Source organism: Argopecten irradians, chromosome 9, assembly GCF_041381155.1.
Source record: "Argopecten irradians isolate NY chromosome 9, Ai_NY, whole genome shotgun sequence".
NCBI classification, from domain to species: Eukaryota; Metazoa; Mollusca; class Bivalvia; order Pectinida; family Pectinidae; genus Argopecten; species Argopecten irradians.
Window position 1 is genome coordinate 27,377,387 of NC_091142.1, and position 24,795 is coordinate 27,402,181.

The 24,795-nt window shown below is 40.1% G+C and overlaps 1 protein-coding gene across 1 annotated transcript; it reads right to left on the reverse strand.

Annotated features, from left to right (window-relative positions):
* Positions 1-11,319: 11,319 nt before the first annotated feature.
* Positions 11,320-23,342, reverse strand: LOC138330678 (E3 ubiquitin-protein ligase RNF25-like). The gene is made up of 8 exons (XM_069278222.1): positions 23,227-23,342; positions 22,415-22,503; positions 20,994-21,007; positions 18,833-18,900; positions 16,416-16,485; positions 15,820-16,041; positions 14,832-15,050; positions 11,320-13,020 (listed from the first exon to the last, which is right to left on the reverse strand). Exons 1-8 carry the CDS (start codon positions 23,340-23,342, stop codon positions 11,560-11,562), a joined length of 2,259 nt encoding a protein of 752 aa, XP_069134323.1. The 3' UTR covers positions 11,320-11,559.
* Positions 23,343-24,795: the final 1,453 nt, after the last annotated feature.

Consider the following 24,795-nt stretch of genomic DNA (forward strand, 5'->3'; position numbering starts at 1 on the left):
CGTTATGGTGACATCAACTTGTAGTAACCAGCCATGACGTACGTTATGGTGACATCAACTTGCATTCTAACTCGACGTTATGTCTAACTCGACGTAGTTGTTTGTTGGGCGCGATATAAATTACCATTAACAACTTAATTTTCATTTTCTCAAACAGATGCTCCACCGCCGACAGAACATAAACGGTACCGTCATTTGAACAATAATTGGTGTTTAATCGTGTATATTTATGTCTAACCAACACATTCCATATAGGACATACAAAAATGTAGTGTCGTGGAACTTTTTCGGGATGCAATTAATTATTTTTAATATATTTATCTTGAAATAAAATTAGAAGCTCAAACTTTTCAATGATGGTAATGGTGTAAAGTAACTTTTGTAACTGAATGAAAATACTAATTTGTCTGCTCCTGTTTTTGATAAGAGAAAAAATAGTATTTTATCAGCGGTGGAGCATCTTTGATATTGTCTAAAAAGATATTTTGTTTCCGCTGAAGGAAAACGACAGAGGTGTTGAAACGTGTTGCAGGATGTCAACAAAATTGTCATTTGTGACACAAAAGTGATAAGTTGTCTACATATTGGGCCCCCTTTAATTTCACCGAAATAGCCCACTCCATGGGGATGGCAAATACACACACTGATATACCAGGCCAGAGATATGCAAAAAGTTTATTGCCATAACGAGGCTGTCAGCCAGCACACGTCACTGGTTCAGCGACTGGCTCACCGTTGCTGATGAGACAGACACGAATAGAGCTAAACACCTAAACTTACAGTTATCTTATCCTGTGTTTCACATGAAATAATTACAGGCTCTCATTATAAATTCAGTGTGGTGCAATGTGCTGCTTATGGCTGCTATAACAATCACAGAAATTAAACAAGTTAAAATGAAATAAGTTTTTTAAAACAAGTTCTTTCGCTTTCCAAAGAAGAAGAGTATTCAAAATACATAGTTGCATTACATGAGTGTCAAGTTTGAGCTAACAGAAATTCATCATTTGTGTGAATGGAGTTTTATATGGAGGCATTAAATTACTTCAGGGTCAATTTAATTCATGTTTGAAAAGGTGACCTATTATCTATGACCTGATAATGGCATTTACTGTACATATATATTATAATTAATCAGTCCTGTTTGTTAGTAAGCATTATACATGGAATGTGCGTGTTTTAAATGTGTATTTGCTTCTAACAACTGAAGGACAATTTATCATCACTGCTACTTACTTACTAATACGAATGCTACAGTACACATTATTAAATAGATAATTGCATAATATCTGTAATAGTATCTGGCTGTATAGTCCTATAAATACATTATATCGAGAAGAGGATTGATGTAATGTATATAAATATTGCAACAAAAGTAACACTTCGTTAATAAGAAATATATTAATCGGTAAAATTAATAACAATATAAACAATTTACAGAGATGTTTTTTATTGAAAACTATGGAATTGATATCATTTATCACACGACAGCAGACCGTAGATTCCGATTCCGTAACCATTGGATCACAGAAACCACATGATTACCTGATAGTTGCAAAGATGTATATCGTAAGGTCCAAACAGCCATAAGCCAATCGATCTATTTCTACGACAGCATAAATACAGTGTATACACTTCATTGATGCCATAACATGTTGATCAACTTTAATGAACATTAAAAATGAAAATATTTTCAATATACATTGGTTGTATTCATCTAAACGTGCAAATAGCGCGTCGATTATTTACATTTTGTAGAAAATGAATTGTGGACTTCATATCTATTGCTACATATGTATAAGGCTACCAAGATTTTTAATTCCAATTGTGTTTTACTGCAAGCATAAAATTGTCAAATACAGATATTTAACTGTTGAAATTTCAATGTCCAATGGTCTGAATAAAGGAAAACACTATTTAAATTATTGATTCCTGTCAAATTTCCCGCATTTGGCAATACCCTCCCGAAAATTCATGCAAAATATTTATGGTTTCAATGATAAATCAGATGGTGCGCACGGATCCCTAACTTTTTTTAAACTTTTTTTCTCTCGGTTGTGAAAGTAATTTTTTTAAATATATTATTAAAATAATACCGAGTTCACGTAATCACAAAGAATTTATCATTATATTATAAGTAAATATTGATATGTTTGCTAAAGTATGAATAGCAAAGTGATTTTACATGTTATCATATTTCTACCAATATGCACATAGATATCACAAGTTTGGCAACATTTGAGCCTTGAAAGGTATGAAATATAATTCCGACCATGCGATTAAATCTATTTTTGCGATAAGGGGACGTAACTGACAAATGTTGTTCATTAGAGCAACTCCTTGGACACGGATAATGACTCCCTCTACCCCTTATTATAAGTATCATATTGCGCTCATTGACATCAATAGATATAGGTTATATCTGATGACATAAAAAATACGTATCTCTGACGACAATGATATCAATTAAGGTCACGTGCACGTTTACAGCCCAAAGACATAACAAGAGTATTATATCATGCATCTCGTTGACGTCATGACAACATATTTTGGGCGGTGGGTGTGTTGAATTATATCATATTATAGGGGAAGGTACTGAACAGTGGTCTGATAACGATGATGAGTATATTACATTCTACTTACTCTATGAAGTACATGTCCATTGATACATGTACCTGTTTTTATAGCACGGAGCCAAAAAATAAAAACATGATATATGTGATCACAGTGGTAACATTTGTTATATTGCTCTGAAGGTGGGACAATAGAAAGATAACTACTGTTCCTATTTGATGATAGGGAAGGGTGACTAATTTGGTATCTTATATTTTCTATTCTTTCTTCTTCCTTACTATACCTCTCTCTTTGGTTGTGACCGGGTGGGAATGAGTTTCTGTGTTGGTTATGACCGGGTGGGAATGATTGTCTGTGTTGGCTGTGACCGGGTGGGAATGAGTGTTCTGTGTTGGTTGTGACCGGGTGGGAATGAATGTTCAGTGATGGTTGTGACCGGGTGGGAATGACTGTTTTGTGTTGGTTGTGACCAGGTAGGTATGGGTGTTCAGTGTTGGTTGTGACCGGGTGGTAATGAGTTTCTGTGTTGGTTGTGACCGGATGGGAATGAGTTTCTGTGTTGATTGTGACCGGGTGGGAATGATTGTTCTGTGTTGGTTGTGACCGGGTTGGATTGAGTTTCTGTGTTGGCTGTGACCGGGTGGGAATGAGTGTTCTGTGTTGGTTGTGACCGGGTGGGAATGAATGTTCAGTGATGGTTGTGACCGGGTGGGAATGAGTGTTTAATGTTGGTTGTGACCGGGTGGGAATGAGTGTTCTGTGTTGGTTGTGACCGGGTGGAAATGACTGTTTTGTGTTGGTTGTGACCGGGTGGGAATGACTGTTTTGTGTTGGTTGTGACCAGGTAGGTATGGGTGTTCAGTGTTGGTTGTGACCGGGTGGTAATGAGTTTCTGTGTTGGTTGTGACCGGATGGGAATGAGTTTCTGTGTTGATTGTGACCGGGTGGGAATGATTGTTCTGTGTTGGTTGTGACCGGGTTGGATTGAGTTTCTGTGTTGGCTGTGACCGGGTGGGAATGAGTGTTCTGTGTTGGTTGTGACCGGGTGGGAATGAATGTTCAGTGATGGTTGTGACCGGGTGGGAATGAGTGTTTAATGTTGGTTGTGACCGGGTGGGAATGAGTGTTCTGTGTTGGTTGTGACCGGGTGGAAATGACTGTTTTGTGTTGGTTGTGACCGGGTGGGTATAAGTGTTCAGAGTTAGTTGTGACCGAATGGGAATGAGTGTTCAGTGTTGATTGTGACCGGGTGGAAATGAGTGTTCTGTGTGGTTGTGACCGGGTGGAAATGAGTGTTCTGATTTGGTTGTGACCGGGTGGAATGAGTGTTCTGATTTGGTTGTGACCGGGTGGGAATGAGTGTTCTGTGTTTGTTGTGACCGGGTGGGAATGAGTTTTCTGTGTTTGTTGTGACCGGGTGGCATTGATTTTTTGTGTTGGTTGTGACCGGGTGGCATTGGTTGTTCTGTGTTGGTTGTGACCGGGTGGCATTGGTTGTTCTGTGTTGGTTGTGACCGGATGGGAATGACTGTTCAGTGTTGGTTGTGACCGGGTGGGAATGAGTGTTCTGTGTTGGTTGTGACCGGGTGGCATTGATTGTTCTGTGTTGACTGTGACCGGGTGGCATTGATTGTTCTGTCGTTGGTTTGGGAATGACCGGGTGGGAATGATGTTTGTGTTGGTTGTGACCGGATGGGATTGATTGTTCTGTGTTGGTTGTGACCGGGTGGGAATGAGTGTTCTGTGTTGGTTGTGACCGGGTGGGAATGAGTTTCTGTGTTGGTTGTGACCGGGTGGGAATGAGTGTTCTGTGTTGGTTGTGACCGGGTGGGAATGAGTGTTCTGTGTTGGTTGTGACCGGGTGGGAATGAGTGTTCTGTGTTGGTTGTGACCGGGTGGGAATGAGTGTTCTGTGTTGGTTGTGACCGGGTGGGAATGAGTGTTCTGTGTTGGTTGTGACCGGGTGGGAATGAGTGTTCTGTGTTGGTTGTGACCGGGTGGGAATGAGTGTTCTGTGTTGGTTGTGACCGGGTGGCAATGATTTTTCTGTGTTGGTTGTGACTGGGTGGCATTGATTGTTCTGTGTTGATTGTGACCGGGTGGGAATGAGTGTTCTGTGTTGGTTGTGACCGGGTAGGAATGAATGTTCTGTGTTGGTTGTGACCAGGTGGGAATGAGTGTTTTGTGTTGGTTGTGACTGGGTGGCATTGATTGTACAGTGTGTGTTGTGACCGGGTGGCATTGATTGTTCTGTGTTGGATGTGACCGGGTAGCATTGATTGTTCTGTGTTGGATGTGACCGGGTGGCATTGATTGTTCTGTGTTGGTTGTGACCGGGTGGCATTGAGTGTTCTGTGTTGGTTGTGACCGGGTGGGAATGAGTGTTCTGTGTTGGTTGTGACCGGGTGGGAATGAGTGTTCTGTGTTGGTTGTGACTGGGTGCCATGTTGATTGTTCAGTGTTGGTTGTGACTGAGTGGCATTGATTGTTCTGTTTTGGATGTGACCGGGTGGCATTGAGTGTTCAGTGTTGGATTTGACCGGGTGGGAATGAGTTTCTGTGTTGGTTGTGACCGGGCGGGAATGAGTGTTCCGTGTTGGTTGTGACCGGGTGGGATTGATTGTTCAGTGTTGGATGTGACCGGGTGGGAATGAGTGTTCTGTGTTGGTTGTGACCGGTTGGGAATGAGTGTTCTGTGTTGGTTGTGACCGGAGGGGCATTGATTGTTCTGTGTTGGATGTGACCGGGTGGCATTGATTGTTCTGTGTTGGTTGTGACCGGGTGGCATTGAGTGTTCTGTGTGTTGGATGTGACCTGGTGGCATTGATTGTTCTGTGTTAGATGAGACCGTTGGCATGAGTGTTCTGTGTTGGTTGTGACCAGGTGGTAATGAGTGTTTTGTGTTGGTTGTGACCAGGTGGCATTGATTGTTCTGTGTTGTTTGTGACCGGGTGGGAATGAGTGTTCTGTGTTGGTTGTGACCGGGTGGGAATGAGTGTTCTGTGTTGGTTGTGACCGGGTGGGAATGAGTGTTCTGTGTTGGTTGTGACCGGGTGGCATTGATTGTTCTGTGTTGGTTGTGACCGGGTGGCATTGATTGTTCTGTGTTGGTTGTGACCGGGTGGGAATGAGTGTTCTGTGTTGGTTGTGACCGGGTGGCATTGATTGTTCTGTGTTGGTTGTGACCGGGTGGGAATGAGTGTTCTGTGTTGGTTGTGACCGGGTGGGAATGAGTGTTCTGTGTTGGTTGTGACCGGGTGCCATTGATTGTTCAGTGTTGGTTGTGACCGAGTGGCATTGATTGTTCTGTGTTGGATGTGACCGGGTGGCATTGATTGTTCTGTGTTGGTTGTGACCGGGTGGCATTGAGTGTTCTGTGTTGGTTGTGACCGGGTGGCATTGATTGTTCTGTGTTGATGTGACCTGGTGGCATTGATTGTTCTGTGTTGGTTGTGACCGGGTGGCATTGATTGTTCTGTGTTGGTTGTGACCGGGTGGCATTGAGTGTTCTGTGTTGGTTGTGACCGGGTGGCATTGATTGTTCTGTGTTGGTTGTGACCGGGTGGATGAGTGTTCTGTGTTGGTTATCACCGTGTGGTAATGAGTGTTCTGTGTTTGTTGTGACCAGATGGCATTGATTGTTTCTGTGTTGTTTGTGACCGGATGGGAATGAGTGTTCTGTGTTGGTTGTGACCGGGTGGGAATGAGTTTCTGTGTTGGTTGTGACCGGGTGGGAATGAGTGTTCAGTGTTGGTTGTGACCGGGTGGGAATGGAGTTGTGACCGGTGGGATGTTTTGGTTGTGACCGGGTTGGAATGAGTGTTCAGTGTGTTGGTTGTGACTGGGTGGGAATGAGTGTTCAGTGTTGGTTGTGACCGGGTGGGAATGAGTGTTCTGTGTTGGTTGTGACCGGGTGGAAATGAGTGTTCTGTGTTGGTTGTGACCGGGTGGGAATGAGTGTTCTGTGTTGGTTGTGACCGGGTGGGAATGAGTGTTCTGTGTTGGTTGTGACCGGGTGGGAATGAGTGTTCTGTGTTGGTTGTGACCGGGTGGGAATGAGTGTTCAGTGTTGGTTGTGACCGGGTGGGAATGAGTGTTCAGTGTTGATTGTGACCGGGTGGGAATGAGTGTTCAGTGTTGGTTGTGACCGGGTGGGAATGAGTGTTCTGTGTTGGTTGTGACCGGGTGGGAATGAGTGTTCAGTGTTGGTTGTGACCGGGTGGGAATGAGTGTTCAGTGTTGGTTGTGACCGGGTGGGAATGAGTGTTCAGTGTTGGTTGTGACCGGGTGAAAATGAGTGTTCTGTGTTGATTGTGACCGGTTGGGAATGAGTGTTCTGTGTTAGTTGTGACCGGGTGGGAATGAGTGTTCTGTGTTGGTTGTGACCGGGTGGGAATGAGTGTTCTGTGTTAGTTGTGACCGGGTGGGAATGAGTTTTCAGTGTTGGTTGTGACCGGGTGGGAATGAGTGTTCTGTGTTGGTTGTGACCGGGTGGGAATGAGTGTTCTGTGTTAGTTGTGACCGGGTGGGAATGAGTGTTTTGTGTTAGTTGTGACCGGTAGGGAATGAGTGTTCTGTGTTGGTTGTGACCGGGTGGGAATGAGTGTTCTGTGTTAGTTGTGACCGGGTGGGAATGATGTGTTCTGTGTAAGCTGTGACCAGCTGGGAATGAGTGTTCTGTGTTGGTTGTGACCGGATGGGAATGAGTGTTCTGTGTTGGTTGTGACCGGTTGGGAATGAGTGTTCTGTGTTGGTTGTGACCGACTGGCATTGATTGTTCTGTGTTGACTGTGACCGGTTGGGAATGAGTGTTCTGTGTTGGTTGTGACCGACTGGCATTGATTGTTCTGTGTTGACTGTGACCGGGTGGCATTGATTGTTCTGTGTTGGTTGTGACCGGGTGGCATTGATTGTTCTGTGTTGACTGTGACCGGGTGCCATTGATTGGTCTTTTGGTTATATCAACGTCATGTTAACAACCAGAATCATTCAGGACAGCCTCCGATGTGTTCTTGTGTGTGAATTATGAGTTGGGAGACTAGAGGTATATTCGTGTTGTGCCTCCCTGTAATAGTCTGTAAAGAAATTTTCATGGAAACAAAAATGTGCGGTCGAACTGTTGTCTTTTCTATCGTGATAAGTCACTAGTACTACAGCATGATATGGAAGACATCAAACACACATACCCCACCCGATCACATTATGATTATTATATACTGACAATGGGCTAACCAGTCGTCATACTCTCTTAATGCTGACGTTAAGCAAGAGCAAAAACTACAACTTTTAAAGAATATTGTGTGTCTCGACCAGAGGACAGAATCCAGAGCCTGCCTCACAGGGGCGTGCGCTCAACCGAAGGTCAAAGGAAACAGAAATTTAGTTAGAAAGAAGAGAAAAAGTAACATCCTAAATTTAGTCGTCTTCTGCTATCATGTAATAGGAGCAGCAGGTACAATATTAGAACGTCCTACCTGCAGGGCATATTCTCTGGTGTCATGCTTCAATGCTATAGCACTAAAAAAATGACAACAAAAAGTGTTGATTAAAATAAGAGGCACAACATGGACAAGCTGCAGTATCTTTAGGCTTAGCTTGCTTCTTAATGCATGTTAAATCTCTTGGATTTAATTTTGAAATGAAATACACTATTTGCTCAAGTCTTTAAACAACATCTATTTTTCAAAAGGGGTCCGAACACTTGAACCTTCATGAACGGTTCCCAAGGTCAATTATGCTGGATGAATATCTTTATAACTTCCTGCAATATAAAAAAACACACAGCTTGAAGAGGTCGCCAAAATTGGAGGCAACAGAAGGTAATTTGATAGGATATATCCATCAAAGGTGTATAACGGTACTCTGTGGTTGAGTGTGGTTGACTGTGTTGCTTTGACGTTTGGTGTCGCTCTCTATAATCTTCAAAGGAAGTCTCTGCAGGCCTGTGACTGGCCAGTTCCTGAACTGCCTCCAGTTTTACTATGAGATAGTCCAGGGGTGGATATAACGTCAGTGATATCAAACCCTGGAGTATCGAGGATGAGGTTGCATTGCTGTGATTTTCTTTTATTTAACCTTCCCGTGTTTTATAAAATCAGTCTTATTTAGAGATAATATATTTCATTAGCTAGAAGTTAATTATGAAATAAAAGAAAAATACATGAAGTTGTGCATTTTTTCACTTTTTAATCATCATCTCATTTCAATTTGATCAAAATCATGCTTACAAACAACTTAGCTGATCACTGACTGGTTCCAGGAGCAGTTTAACAAGAGCATTCATTCTACAAATGAATACTGGCAACACCAGCCATCGCATGTTAAGAGATTGAAATAAAACTTTTAATCCAAAATCGTTTTTGTTTATCATTCAAATACTAAAGATAGCACCAATATTGTGATAACGAAATTGACACTACAGACAAAATATCATCGTTAATAAATATTTGACAAATTATGACTGAATTATAAAACTGCATACATATAGGTATGTCTAAGTATTTTTAACTATAATTATACAATTATCTTTTAAATTTAACATATTCAGTGTAAATTGTATCACTGTATATATACTGAAGGGTGATTGGGTGGTGTAGTGGTTAAGCCACTTGCCTTTCACCTAGCCGACCGGGGTTCGATCCCCGGTACGGACGTGAAAAGGTCCAGGGTCACCTGCCCAATCACGTGGATTTTCTCCGGGCACTCCGGTTTCCTCCCACACTAAGCCCCTCGCGCGCTTACATCCGGGCCATCGAGAATGATTTACATAAGTTGTATAACTTGTTTCTCAATCGATGTAAAATAAATAAAGTTTATATTTATATATTGTATACTGAACTTTTACCATGCTATTCTATTATCATTCAGAGCACAAATCAGTATAACTTACATAAGTATGTTATTCACAATCCTATATCAGTTAGGCTAGAATACCACTGAGAGAGAGGGGCAGATCTCAAAGTTACATGTTACATATGAACGGAGAATTGTAAATGGGCCAACTGTCATGGCAAGAACAAATCGAACATGCCAATTGAACTTGCCATCATCCTGAAGACCCACGTTTAGTGTGCATGCGATCAATGGTTGGTTTCTAACAATGATTGTCATGGGCATATATAAGTTTATTGAAAATAAGTTAATCAAGTTCGTCTTTTTTTTTCCAAAATACAACCATGTAGGGTACACAATTCAGGATTCATCTGTTATGTTTCTGTTTTAATATACAGAGGAGACAAGATATTTGCATAATGGTTATTTAAATAATTTGTTTAATTGTATAAAATTGTCTGGTACAATGTACATGTACTGATTTTTTGCTTCTTTATCTTTGTATTTCAACATGTGAATTCAGATAACATTTTACACCACATACTTTTTATTATTTGAATACGAAATCTGAAAACTATAAATATAATATTCCATGTTTTTCAGTTATGTAACATATTTTTGGCGAAATTACCAGATATAAGTTACAATGTATTTCATTTTAATATTAATAGAAGTCAGCATGGTAAGCATCGTGATGGTATGGCTGGACAATTTCTGCATGAAACTAATGAAGACACTAATTCATGCTAATTCAGCTTACAAAATAACATTTAAATGTAACCTGTTTTTAAGATGAAGTTTGTATAAAAAATCATTCACCTCAATTTACCATATTTAGAAAACCATGATGTTCGTCTACTGGTACAATAACAATGTATTTATATAAAATATCTATGCTGTTGTATACTGTACATGTATCTACTTTGAATTCCTGGTTGTTTTAATCTTCTTGTTTTCATATTCATGATGTCTATGTATGGTCGGTGTAACACTCACACACCAACCTTTAAAGATGCTCCACCGCCGACAGTGCATAAAAAATATTCATCATTTGAACAATAATTGGTGTTAAATCGTGTATATATATGCCTAATTAGAACACAAAAAATAAACATAAAATAAATTTTTCGCCTTTGGTGCATGCACAATCATTACTTCATTCTATATAAGATATAGTATGCCACGGAATTTTTTCGGGATGCAATTAATTATTTTTCATTTTTTTAACTTGAAGTAAAATTAGAAGCTCAAACTTTTTTAATGGTAGTAATGGTGTAAGATAAGTAACTTTTGTAACTGGAGAAAAATACAAAATCGTCTGCTCCTGTTTTTGATAGAGAAAAAATACCATTTGTCAGCGGTGGAGCATCTTTAAACATTGTAAATTTAAGGTCCATTACTTTTTCCGAAACAAAAATTAAAAGTGTATCAATAACATGCATAACATGAGAAACTTCTATATTAATGACCCGAGATGAAGTTACAAACAAAACAAAAAAACTTTCTTCTATAGTTACATGTACATTAAAAATTAAAAACTGTTTTGTTAAAGGTACATGTACATATACATTTACAGTTCAGAAGAAAATTATTTTGACAATTAAAATAATTTTTTTGTTATTTTTCCTTGTCCTAATATTGGCCAAAGGGAATATTTTTTTATTTAATTATTAATAAGTAGAATTTCATTTTCCATTTTCAAATGATTTGAAACTCTTTTAGTTTCAGAAAACTGTATCTCAAAAAAAGCTGTAAATGAAGTATTTTTGCATAATTATTTATTTTAAAAACTTACAATATTGTTATCATAGGGATTTTAAATATGATGTTATCATATAACTTTTCTGAACACAATTTCATTTAAAAGTGTAGGCAAAATGAGATTTATTTTTAAGATTAGATTAAAAGTGTATGTATTTTTAAGTACTTGTAATTTTGACCATAAAGTTAATGCATTATGCCTATTGCCTAAAAAATTCAATTTTCCATGACAAAGTTAGTAATTTAAATGTCGAAGACCTGTTTTTGCTTTTGTGATTTTAAAATCACCATTTATCATGATTGACCCTTTACATGTATACTATGTATTTGACTCAGTTTTAAGAATATCACACATGCATGCTTTGGTTCATGGATATTACACATCACCTTATACTAGCTAAATGAAGCTGATTTCTCAAACCCAGGAGGTACTGAAATATTCACATTTGGTACTTGAGAAAAGCCTGGGGGTGGCCGCTTCCCTCCTGAGCGAGGTCTGTCCTTAGCCGCAGTATCACCCTTATCTACACAATCAGAATTTAAATGTTTATGGTGTTGACTCTTACTACCAGACTTGTCAGAGTCTATCTCCCTATTTCTCCAGCTGCCTCTTTGGCCACCAGAGGACTTTGCTGTACTCCTGCTCTGACCTGAGGACGACTCATTCCTGCTCTGACCTGAGGAAGACTCATTCCTGCTCTGACCTGAAGATGACTTGTTTCGCCCTGCAGTTCTACCACTACCAGTCTGATTCCTGTTATCAGCATTCCAATTAGTCTCTTCATATCGACGCATACGTTTGTCATCTTTTTCACTCACTACAGTTCTGTCTGATTTTTGATGACTCACTTTGGGTTTGTCTTTATTCCTGATGTCAGAATCACTACAGTTTTCACTTGAAGGTCCATTGTCACTCTTCTTCTTAACCAATTCCTGATTCGCACTTCGTCTAGATCCACGTCCTCGACCTCTCTCTGAACGACCTTGACCTCTGCCATAACTAGAATTTCCTCTTTCTTCGTCATAATTTTTACCCTGGTGATAATTTTGCCTGTCATTATCAGACCATCTACCTCCACGACCCCTGTAATTTCTACTGTTATTATAAGTCCGTGAACTATAATCACTTCTTGCTTCATGAGATTCTTTTGTTCTCACAGAATCCAAACTCACATCCTTTGACTCTTTGTCTGTACTTTCGGTGGGTGTGTCATCATCATTGAGTTTCTGTTCAAAATCACTTCCACTTTTTCCTTTATCATCATGTGTCTGTTTTCTCTTAGGATCACTAGTTTTTTCTAAAGTTCTATTGTTAGATCTACTTTCACTTTCAATTTTAGAGACAGGAAGTTTGTTATTTTGAACACAATCATTTACATTGTCCATTTTGGCCATGCCTCTCTGATCGATTAAGGATACGTTATCGGCCCTATCATGTTTTTCTGTTTCTTTCTTATCCATTTCCGATCCATCTGTTTGATCTGCTTTGACTGCTTTTGTCTGATTAGATCTACGTGAGGAATGCTTATCTCTAAAATGATCTCCTTTCCTTTTGTTGTTGTTTCCTTCACCCGTGTGGGAGCTGTGTGGAGCACCTATGCCCCTCCCGTCATAGGGACGATGTCCACCCCTGCTGTAATTTCTATGACCTCTGTAGCGCTGATTTCTGTCATTGTTGCCAGAACGAGGCCGGGGATGATCTCTGTTGGGTCGTTCCGTTTTGGAACCAGAATGTTCGCCACTTTTACTTTTCCCGTTAATCGTAGTAGTTTTGCTAGACTCAGTCTGCTTGCTATCCTTAGTTTCATTACTGGGTTCTGAGCTTGTCCCTTGGCCTGGCATTTGTACAGTATCCTGAAAACCAACACAAAAAAATATCTTACATTAACAAAACAGATCTAGACCGTAAATCCATATTGATGTACACTGTAGGTGCCATCAGAGGTACCTAAGGTATTTGAAATGTTCACTTTTGATGGATTTGGTTAAGGTTTTTTTTCCTTAACAGTTACCCGGGTAATTACCAGAACCTTGTGTGATTTTCTGATGTCATGACATGTATTCCAAGGGCAAAGATATTGAAAGAGAATACAAGAGGCCTGTAGAGGGCCTGTATTAGCTCACCTGGTTTTTTTTTTTAGTAATTATCACAAAGACTCTGACAATTAGAAAAATTAGCAAAAATTGACTCCCAAAGTTTAATTTTGAATCACAACCATACAATGATGCTATTGATACCATACAAATATGCTATCCAATCACAATACATAGGTTCAGAGACAAATGTAATTTTATATGAAAATAGAGTAGTAGCCTAATTGACCTTTTTGACTCCCACAGTCTATTGCCGTCTAACGGCCACTGGTGGTCAGCCCTATCATTTGTACAATTTGAAATCCCAACCCTATTAGGATTGCTACCATTGCATTATGAGTGCTCTTCCATGCTTAGTTGAGAGAAAAAAGTCGATTTATATAGAATTTAATAGCTAAATTGACCCCTTTTGACTCACCCTTCAGGACCCCCCCGGGGGGTCCCCATCATTTGTACAATTTGGAATCCCCACCCTATAACAATACTACCATTGCATTATGGGTGCATATCCCATGCTTGGTTTCAGAGAAGAAGTCATTTATATGGAAATTGACCACTTTTGACCCCACCCCTCAGGCCCCTGGGGGGTCAGCCCTATCATTTGCACAATTTTGGAATCCCCACCCTATAAGGATGCTAACCATTGCATTATGGGTGCTATCCCATGCTTAGTTGCAGAGAAGAAGTCATTTATGTATGGAAATAGCTAAACCTTTTGACCCCATGGGTGCTATCCCCTTCAGGCCCCCGGGGGGGTCAGCCCCATCATTTGTACAATTTGGAATCCCCACCCTATAACAATACTATCATTGCATTATGGGTGCTATCCCATGCTTGGTTTCAGAGAAGAAGTCGTTTATATGGAAATAGCAAAATTGATCCTTTTGTCCCCCCCCCCTCAGGCCACCAGGGAGTCAGCCATATCATTTGTACAATTTTGAATCTCCACCCTATAACGATGCTACCATTGCATTATGAGTGCTGTCTCATGCTTGGTTTCAGAGAAGAAGTCGTTTATATGGAAATAGCCATATTGACCCCTTTTGACCCCGCCTCTCAGGCCCCCGGGGACAGCCCTATCATTTGTACAATTTTAAATTCACATCCTTTAACGATACTACCATTGCATTATGAGTGCTATCTCATGCTTAGTTTCAGAGAAGAAGTCGTTTATATGGAAATAGCCAAATTGACCCCTTTTGGCCCCGCCCCTCAGGCCCCTGGGGGGGGTCAGCCCCCATCATTTGTACAATTTTCAGTTAGTAGCACATAAGGATGCTACCAGTCAAATTTTGTTGAAATCCAACCAGTGGTTATGGAGAAGAAGTCGATTGTTGACAGACGCCGGACGCTGGACGCTGCAGTATCCCATTAGCTCACCTAGGTCCTTCGGAAAAGGGCTACAGAGCATCATAAGGCCAAGATTTGACAATGTTACATGTAAAAGTGAGCCTTTGGAGTACCTTGGATGCAAGTGCAGAGACAGAAAATCAATATCAAAACTCCGGATATTTTGGGGAATGGGGAATACACAAAATTACCTAAACTCATGTGTAACTCATATAACGTACCTCTGCTTTAACTAGAAACTTGTTTTTTTCCTCCTCTAGGTCTATCACGCCACCTTTCTGTTTCTGAGATTCCAAAATGACTGCCATTTCAACCTGCCATTTCCTCATATCTTCTGAAGGTTTATACGACTGAAAATCATCTTTCTGACTCTGACCTTGACTCGGGGACAGATGGTCAAGGTCATACTCTATCATCTCCCTACAAACTGGGCAAAGAACCTGCAAATGAAAGAGAGCAGAGACTTTAATGCATAAAATCAATATGATATGATGTTTACAGAGATTTGTTTACTTTTTTGTTAACATCTTACTAACGTCTAGGTTTAGGAAATGAAAGACATGTTAGATTTTTGGAGGAAAGCTGAAGTACACAGGAAAAAAGCACTGACCTAGCGTCAGTACCTCGGGACTATCCCAAATGATTTGGTTTTATTAATGAACGTCCTTTTTACAGCAACAGTCATTAAAGGATATGCCCAAGTTTGTTGGTGGAGGAAAGCCAGAGTACGTGGAGGCAAAACCATCGACCAGCAGTCAGTACATGACAAACTGTTCCATATGATACTAAAACTGAAAATTTACAGAGTGTATATGATTATCTTTCAATTTTTTGATGTCTCAAACCTGAAAATTTTCAAGTGAATAGAATTGCCCTACAGCTTATCTGATTTTGCACAACACCCTCCTCCCCTTCCACTGGCAGCATATTACATGAAAGTACATGTTGATTTTTTTCATAAGCCCTGGCACTTTTATTATATAATAAACAGTAACAAATTTTAACCTCCCTGGGAGCCTATTCTGTCTTTGCATAAAACAGTGTTACTCTTTTGGGTAGGTATCGATTGTTATGTCATTATTTTATGTGCGAAATTCATGTTGTTTACTCTGAAAAGTATGACGTCATTATCAATACCTGTCCATCAGGGCATATAACTCTGTAACATGCAAACACAGATTATCATGCAAGTAAAGAATTCTATTATACTTTGTCGTTTTGTTCATCTGTTGTTTCCTTGTATTTAGGACGTTCATCCGCCTCATTCTTCAGTGACTCGAGAGTGTGATTGACGTAGCGGTATAGACAGTTCTGATGGAAGTAGTGGTAACACCCTGTACGTGTAAATTCCTCTCCTTCACAGAAGTGTTCCAGGCAGATTGTACAGGGACAGTGGGGGACGTTCCCTTCAGTTAGACTTTCCTTGGCTAACTGTAAGACATTATTCATCATTGGCTATTAACACATACAGCGACTTGCAGATTTAATATCTATAATTGTAATATGAATATCAGGCTTGAATACTATTATACAAATACATTTTTTATAATCAAAATAATAATATCGTATTTTTAGTGCCCCTCTTAAAAGTAGATAATCTAACTGTTATAACTATAGACATCATTTATGAGCCCCTTCACAGAAGAAATGAGATTTGAATGGTCAACCATCTGTTGATGGTGGGATGGTGGACTATAATATAGTTTCTAAGTGTAGTCAAAGAACCTAAGCCTAATTGATATATATATATATATATATATATATATATATATATATGCAATTAGGCAGTTGTGATGGAGTGTTACCTCTATGATGTCATACAACATATGGCCACCTTGTCTCTCCCCAGCTAACTCATTGATCGCCTCATGTAAGCTGGAATGTAAAAGTAAATGCAATATTTATAAAGCACATTGTTATGTTTTATTTACCTAAATTGGTATTAAATCATGTTGTCTCAGGTTTTGATGGAGGAAACTCAGAGTAATTTAAGTATTTTACCATCATAGCCCAGATGGAGAGGGGTTAGGAGTGTTGGGGGATGGTGGGATGGACTAGAGGGGTTTGGAGGTTGGGGAGGGGGTGGACTAGAGGTTGGGAATGGGGGGTGGACTAGAGGTTGGGGAGGGGGGGGAGGTTGGTGGAGAGAGAGGTTGGGGAAGGGGGTAGGAGGTTGGGGAAGGGTGGACTAGAGGTTGGGAAGGGGGTGGGGTTGGGGAGGAGGTGGACTAGAGGTTGGGAAGGGGGTGGAGGGTTGGGGAAAGTGGAGGTTGGGGAGGGGGTGGGACTAGAGGTTGGTGGAGGGGGAAGGATTGGGGAGGGGGTGGACTAGAGTTGGAGGGTTGGGGAGGGGAGTGGACTAGAGGTTGGGAAGGGGGTGGACTACTAGAGGTTTGGGAGGGGGTGGACTAGAGGTTGGGGAGGGGGTGGAGGTTTGGGGAGGGGGTGGACTAGAGGTTGGGAAGGGGGTGGACTAGAGGTTGTGGACTTAGAGGTTGGGGGTGGAGTGTATGGGGATGGTGGACAAGAGGCTAGGTAGTGGAGGTTGGGAGAGGGGGTGGACTAGACGGTGGGGAGGGGGTGGATTAGAGGTTGGGGAGGGATTGGACTAGAGGTTGGGGAGGGGTGGATTAGAGGTTGGGGAGGGGGGTGGACTAGAGGGTTGGGAATGGGAGGGGTGGAGGTGGTGGACTACAGGTTGGGAGGGGTTGGGGAGAGGGTGGATCTATAGTTGGGGAGGTGGGACTAGAGGTTGGTGGGTTGGGGAGGGGTTGGTCTACAGGTTGCGGGAGGGGGGGGACTGAGAGGTTGGGAAGGGGTTGGAGTTTGAGGAGGGGGTGGACTATAGGTTGGGAGGGGGTGGACTAGAGGTTGGGGAGTGGAGGTTGGGTGAGGGTGGACTAGAGGTTTGGGAAGGGGGGTGGACTAGAGGGAGTTTTGGGGGGGGTGGAGGTTGTGGACTAGAGGTTGGAAGGGGAGTGGAGGTTGGGGAGGGGTGGACTAGAGGTTGGGAAGGGGGTGGAGGTTGGGGGGAGAGGGTGGAGTAGAGGTTGAGGAAGGGGGGGATTAGAGGTTGGGAAAGGGGGTGGAGTAGATGTTGAGGAGGGGGGGGACTAGAGGTTTGGGAGGTGGTGGGTGAGCGACTAGAGGTTGGGGAGGGGTGTGAGGTTGTGGAGGAGGTGGTAGGCTAGAGGTTTGTGGACAAAGGGGTGGACTAGATGTTGGGGAGGGGTGGACTAGATTGTTGGGGAAGGGGTGGAGGTTTGGGGAGGGGTAGGCCTAGAGGTTTGGGAAGGGGGGTGGACTAGAGGTTGGGGTGGGGGTGGACTAGAGGTTGGGGAGGGGGTGGGCTAGAGGTTGGGGAGGGGGTGGAGGGTTGGAGGTTTGGGAGGGGGTGGACTAGAGGTTGGGAAGGGGGTGGAAGGTTGGGGAGGGGGTGGACTAGAGGTTGGGAAGGGGGTGGGGGGTGGAGGTTGGGGAGAGGGTGGAACTAGATGGTTGGGGAGGGGGTGGACTAGAGGTTGGGGAGGGGGTGGACTAGAGGTTGGGGAGGGGGGGGGTGGAGGTTGGGGAGGGGGTGGACTAGAGGTTGGGGAGGGGGTGGACTAGAGGTTGGGAAGGGGGTGGACTAGAGGTTGGGGAGAGGGTGGACTAGAGGTTGGGAAGGGGGTGGAGGTTGGGGAGGAGGGTGGACTAGAGGTTGGGGAAGGGGGTGGACTAGAGGTTGGGAAGGGGGTGGACTAGAGGTTGGGGAGCGTGTGGACTAGAGGTTGGGGAGGGGGTGGACTAGAGGTTGGGGAGGGGGGTAGACTAGAGGTTGGGGAGGGGGAGGGGGGACTAGAGGTTGGGGAGGGCGTGGACTAGAGGTTGGGGAGGTGGACTAGAGAATGGGGAGGGGGTGGAGGTTGGGGAGGCTCGTGATACAATATAAGACATCCTAACCACAAAGCCACTGTGTCAAAAGTTAAAAAGCTTGTGATTGGATATCAGATACTTAGTACATTTAGTCACTGTAGCACACGAGAGAGGGAGGACTAGTTGTATATGTCAGACAAATTGTGATGGAAAGGTGCAGGAGTAGTTGTAGAGTGTCAGACACCTTAGCCACTGTCATGGTTCACAGTGCGAGTGGCCTGCTGTAGAAAGTCACACAACTAGAATCAATCATGATCATCGTGCTTTGGGTTGATGACAGTTACAAGGTATCTTGTGTATCACTCACCTCTCCAATTCCTCTTCTCCGATCCCACGAGGATTCCTTATGACAATCTCTGGTAGTTCATTGGGATACTGAAAACAAAACATCAGATATTTTAACTTAATATGTTACTTACCGTATTTGATCCAATAAGTGCCCATGTCCCTATTAGCGCCCCTCCCCCTTTTGATTCCTCAATTTCAATTGCTCGGGCGTTAATAAGTAAATAAAACTATAAGTAATCCTTATATTTACAGTCTTATCTATTATTGTCATAGCTCAATATTGACCATATTTAGGGTTTATGAGATTCATAAGTAGATTAAAATCAAATTATATTGTTTGGCTCTGACAGACATTTCGAGCAGCCACTCGAAGTAGCGGGCATTTCTGCAATTTTATCAATGAACATACAAATAAAATGAATTCCATCTGATGAAACATATATCTGGGGGTTTCCCAATTAGTCCAGCGGATTCGTGCATAAATTTGGTCAAATTGTACACTTTTTGATAAAAGCATGAAACTTGGCACATATGAAGAATACAACCAAATGAAACTTTTTAGGACCCATTTCCAAAAATAGCCAATGACGTCATGGCGGCCATTTTCCAATATGGCGGCCACACATATAACTTATTACTGTACATTCCAACAGCATCAAGTCATAGTTATCAAAATTCATTTAAGATTTAAATATTTTACTTTGATTTGACATTAAGAATACAACCAAACAAAACTTTTTAGAATCTAGGCCTTTTCCAAAAAAAGCCTATGACGTCATATTGGCCATTTTTCCAATTATGGCCGCCACACTCATTTGGTTATCTAATATGGCTGCCACACATATTACTGTACATTCCCAACAGCATCAAGTTTATAGTTATCAAAATTTATTTAAAGATTTAACTATCAATTAATTTTGATTTGACATCAAGACTACAAGCAAAGAAAACATTTAAGGACCTGGTTCATTTCCAAAAAATAACCTATGACATCATGGCAAGCCATTTTCCCAAATGGACGCCACAACCATTTTGCTTATTACATGAATTATCAGAACTCATTTGTGATATGTAAAATAATTAATCTAAATTCATATAAGCTTTTAATTTTTACTAATAATTCAATATTGAGATTTTTCAGTTTTTTATTACATATAATTATTAAAGTATGTCATTGTTCAGGCACAAGTGTTGTTTTCAAAGCAGTATGAAGGCAGACTCATTACATAAAAGTTATTCTATGTCGCATTGTTTTTACCTAAAAAAACAAACTTTTCATATCAAAAAGAGCATGTGAATGATTATTTATCCTTGATCATAAATTGGCTGGCCATCTTCAAACTGGTCAAAACTTCTACTGCAAGTCATTTCTTAAGGTCACACTATATGTCTATTATATTGCCACCATTTAAGTTAAAAACTTAAGCATGGATTAAAAGCATATTTTTTCTGATCTTTACCAAATTGCGAAATGCTTCAGAGTAAAAAATACCACTAAAATATGTCAAAGGTCCAACAAAAAATAGTACTATAACTGGAATATAAGATTTTTCTTATAAATTGCGTTGCCAACGATAGGAAACATGGCCAGCCATGTCTATATTTGGAAAGTAAATTCTGAGGTCGGCCAGTCCTGTATTTTAAGTTTTCCTATATCAAACATGTTAAGATAATGGTATATCTACACTGACCGCAGGTAAGTATAAATCAAACATAAATAATGGGTACCTAAGTTGACTGTCCGTACAGGTTACAAAGTATATCAGACAATAAATAATGGGATACCTTATCTACACTAGGACCGACAGGTTAAGTATATCAGACATAAATAATGGGTTTACCTACCCTGACCAACAGGTTTAAGTATATCAGACATAAATAAATGGTTTACCCTACCCTGACCGGACAGGTAAAGTAATAACAGACATAAATAATGTGTTACCTACCTGAAAGGAACAGGACCATACACACCAATTAATGGTATATACCTGACCGACAGTTTAAGTACATATCAAAATAATGGGTTTTACCTACCCTGACCGACAGGCTATAAGTATATCAGACATAAACAATGGGTTACCTACCCTGACCGACAGGTTAAGTATATCAGACACAAATAATGGGTTACCTACCCTGACTGACAGGTTAAGTATATCAGACATAAATAATGGGTTACCTACCCTGACCGGCAGGTTAAGTATATCAGACATAAATAATGGGTTACCTACCCTAGACCGGCAGGTTAAGTATATCAGACATAAATAATGGGTTACCTACCCTGACCGGCAGGTTAAGTATATCAGACATAAATAATGGGTTACCTACCCTGACCTGACAGGTAAGTATATCAGACCACAAATACATGGGTTACCCTACCCTGACCGAAAAACAGGATTAAGTATATCAGACATAAATAATGGGTTACCTACCCTGACCAACAGGTTAAGTATATCAGACATAAAATAATGGGTTACCTACCCTGACCGGACAGGTTAAGTATATCAGACATAAATAATGGGTTACCTACCCTGACCGACAGGTTAAGTATATCAGACATAAATAATGGGTTACCTACCCTGACCGGCAGGTTAAGTATATCAGACATAAATAATGGGTTACCTACCCTGACCGACAGGTTAAGTATATCAGACATAAATAATGGGTTACCTACCCTGACCGGCAGGTTAAGTATATCAGACATAAATAATGGGTTACCTACCCTGACCGGCAGGTTAAGTATATCAGACATAAATAATGGGTTACCTACCCTGACTGACAGGTTAAGTATATCAGACATAAATAATGGGTTACCTACCCTGACTGACAGGTTAAGTATATCAGACATAAATAATGGGTTACCTACCCTGACTGACAGGTTAAGTATATCAGACATAAATAATGGGTTACCTACCCTGACTGACAGGTTAAGTATATCAGACATAAATAATGGGTTACCTACCCTGACCGGCAGGTTAAGTATATCAGACATAAATAATGGGTTACCTACCCTGGACCGACAGGTTAAGTATATCAGACATAAATAATGGGTTACCTACCCTGACTGACAGGTAAAGTATATCAGACATAAATAATGGGTTACCTACCCTGACTGACAGGTTAAGTATATCAGACATAAATAATGGGTTACCTACCCTGACTGACAGGTTAAGTATATCAGACATAAATAATGGGTTACCTACCCTGACTGACAGGTTAAGTATATCAGACATAAATAATGGGTTACCTACCCTGACCGGCAGGTTAAGTATATCAGACATAAATAATGGGTTACCTACCCTGACCGGCAGGTTAAGTATATCAGACATAAATAATGGGTTACCTACCCTGACTGACAGGTAAGTATATCAGACATAAATAATGGGTTACCTACCCTGACTGACAGGTTAAGTATATCAGACATAAATAATGGGTTACCTACCCTGACTGACAGGTTAAGTATATCAGACATAAATAATGGGTTACCTACCCTGACTGACAGGTTAAGTATATCAGACACAAATAATGGGTTACCTACCCTGACCGACAGGTTAAGTATATCAGACATAAATAATGGGTTACATACCCTGACGGCAGTTAAGTATAAGTATGAGTGTCATACAGACAAATTTCTTGTGTACATCCTCTCCGGTGGCTGGGTGTAGCTGAAGGCTGATACTGCATGGATGGTCTCTGTACAATACAAACAGATATCAACAAGTGATCAAAGGGAGGTAATCTACATTATGTTGAGTAATAGGTTTGGTTTGCAGGACACACAGCTGTATACGTATAATCAAAAATTTTCATTTTCAATAAAGTTGAAATAACAGTTTTATTTTTTAAATTGTATAGAACTATATGTTATATTCAAGATATCTCTTGAGAGTATCTTGCCTGCAATGTACATATAAATAATTTTGCTTGAAAATACATGTGTTATGTTATTTTCTTTTAAAAAGGTTATGCCATTTCTCTCATAATTAAATAGCATTTAATTAATACAATAATATGTACATATTTATAAAAGTGCAGACTTCAACATGATGAACCTTTTATGATATAGTTTAATTATATATCAATTATATCTCAGAGTCTTCATCTCATTTCCAAAAAGACAGAGCTCAATGACACATATGTACCTGGTCCATTACATATTAGCCATCATAAAGTTATATACTTTTGATTAGCATATGAAATCAAAATCACGAAAACATAAACCTATAAGGGGCCTAGGGGTCATGCAAATATGTAGGTGAAAGGTTAAAATATATTTCAGTTAATTAAGACACTCTGTAAGTACATGTATGTAGTTAAGAAATTAAAGTTTCTGCAATATGAAGCCAAGTTTATTTTAAGATTATCTAAAATCTACATGTAAAATAATAACTAAAATATGTCATCAAAAAACCAAACATGAAGTTGAACATTTGTGTATTGCCCGTCCCGGGGCGTCTGGGCCGACTGTCCCCATTTGGTTTACCGTTCCTCACGTGATCGAGAATCGTCCTCATGTCATGGTCGGGTCCCATGCCAACGGACTTAATGCCTATTTGTTAAATTAAAATTTTTATTTATTTGATTTAAAAAAACAACAAAAATTGTTAAAAATGTTTGTTCAGAACAAATTTATGTAGCCCTGCGTGTACGTATGCAATGTTAGCCCGAGCTAAGGAATTGTACAAACGAATTATTATTATATATGAATTGAGCAACAAAACTAAAAATACAAGAAATGAAACATTTGAATAGACAACGTCTGTTAAACTTTGTTAAAGTTTTGTTACTGTTATTAAAATTTACAAAGAAATATTCAGTTAGGTATTGGTTCCATTTATCTGATAAAGTCTAGTTATCATATAACAGACTATAGAAAACTGTTTCAAGTTTGGGTCAACGTTCTGCTCAAACTCCAATTTCCAATTCTATTTATTGAAATCAGGCGGTATTTTACCATTTCACTAAAATAATACCGGAAATTCTTAATATATATAACCTTGGGTTGAAAATTCGTTTCAAAGCTGTGTGTGTGTTTTGTTGATTGGGAATTCGTACCAAGTCCATGTAGTACATACCGTACTATACTATATTAAAAGAATGAATGAAGAAAAAAAAAAAAAAAAATAAAAAGATTTTTTTTTATGTTGTATTTTCTTGTGAATCCCGAAAAATACCAGTTACCTAATTTAAAAGCCATAAAGGTCACAGTATAGGTACACAATACACATTGGGGAAACCAGCTTTACTTGTTAGCTTGGCCTGTCCATATATATATACATAAATATTTACATCCCTCGATACACTTATATAAAGGAATTTTTGTTACGGTCTTAATGGTCAGATTCAACCTTTGGGCTAAAAATCCTCCAGGAAGGCGGTTTTAAACTCCCAACTCGCGATACATCTGCATCTATTTTTCGTAGTAAAAACATGCGTTCTTTGTAGTCAAACGTAGTAAAAAAAAAGTCACGTGCTTATACCTCATTCATGCCATTGGCCGGAATATACAATTGTGTTATGGGTAACTAGTGATCACGTGATTTTGTGTTTACTTCCAAATATGGTGATAGTTTGCTTGCCATTTCTTCGGAGAAATTGATTTATTTGAAAATATTTAGACTCCAAAATGTTATTAATATTGCATGCATATCATTTTGACTTGCACATATGCACTGTTTTTACTATAAATAATGAACTGAATGAGTTTGTAAAACTGCCATTTTCCACGTTTTGTAAATAAATTGATATAATACGAATTGACCAATTCAATAGGTCTAACCGTCTAATCTAAAATCAGCGAAGATCGGCTACTCCCGGCTAAATTCGTAGAATTCTAAATTTATATTTATATATATTATTACCTGCTTTAGGGTTCAGAACATATACAATATATATCACAGAGAAAATAAGGCCAAATTATGTGTAAATACCAGGTCAGAGAAATCACTCTATTTGGAAGTAAACACACACTCATGTGATCACTAG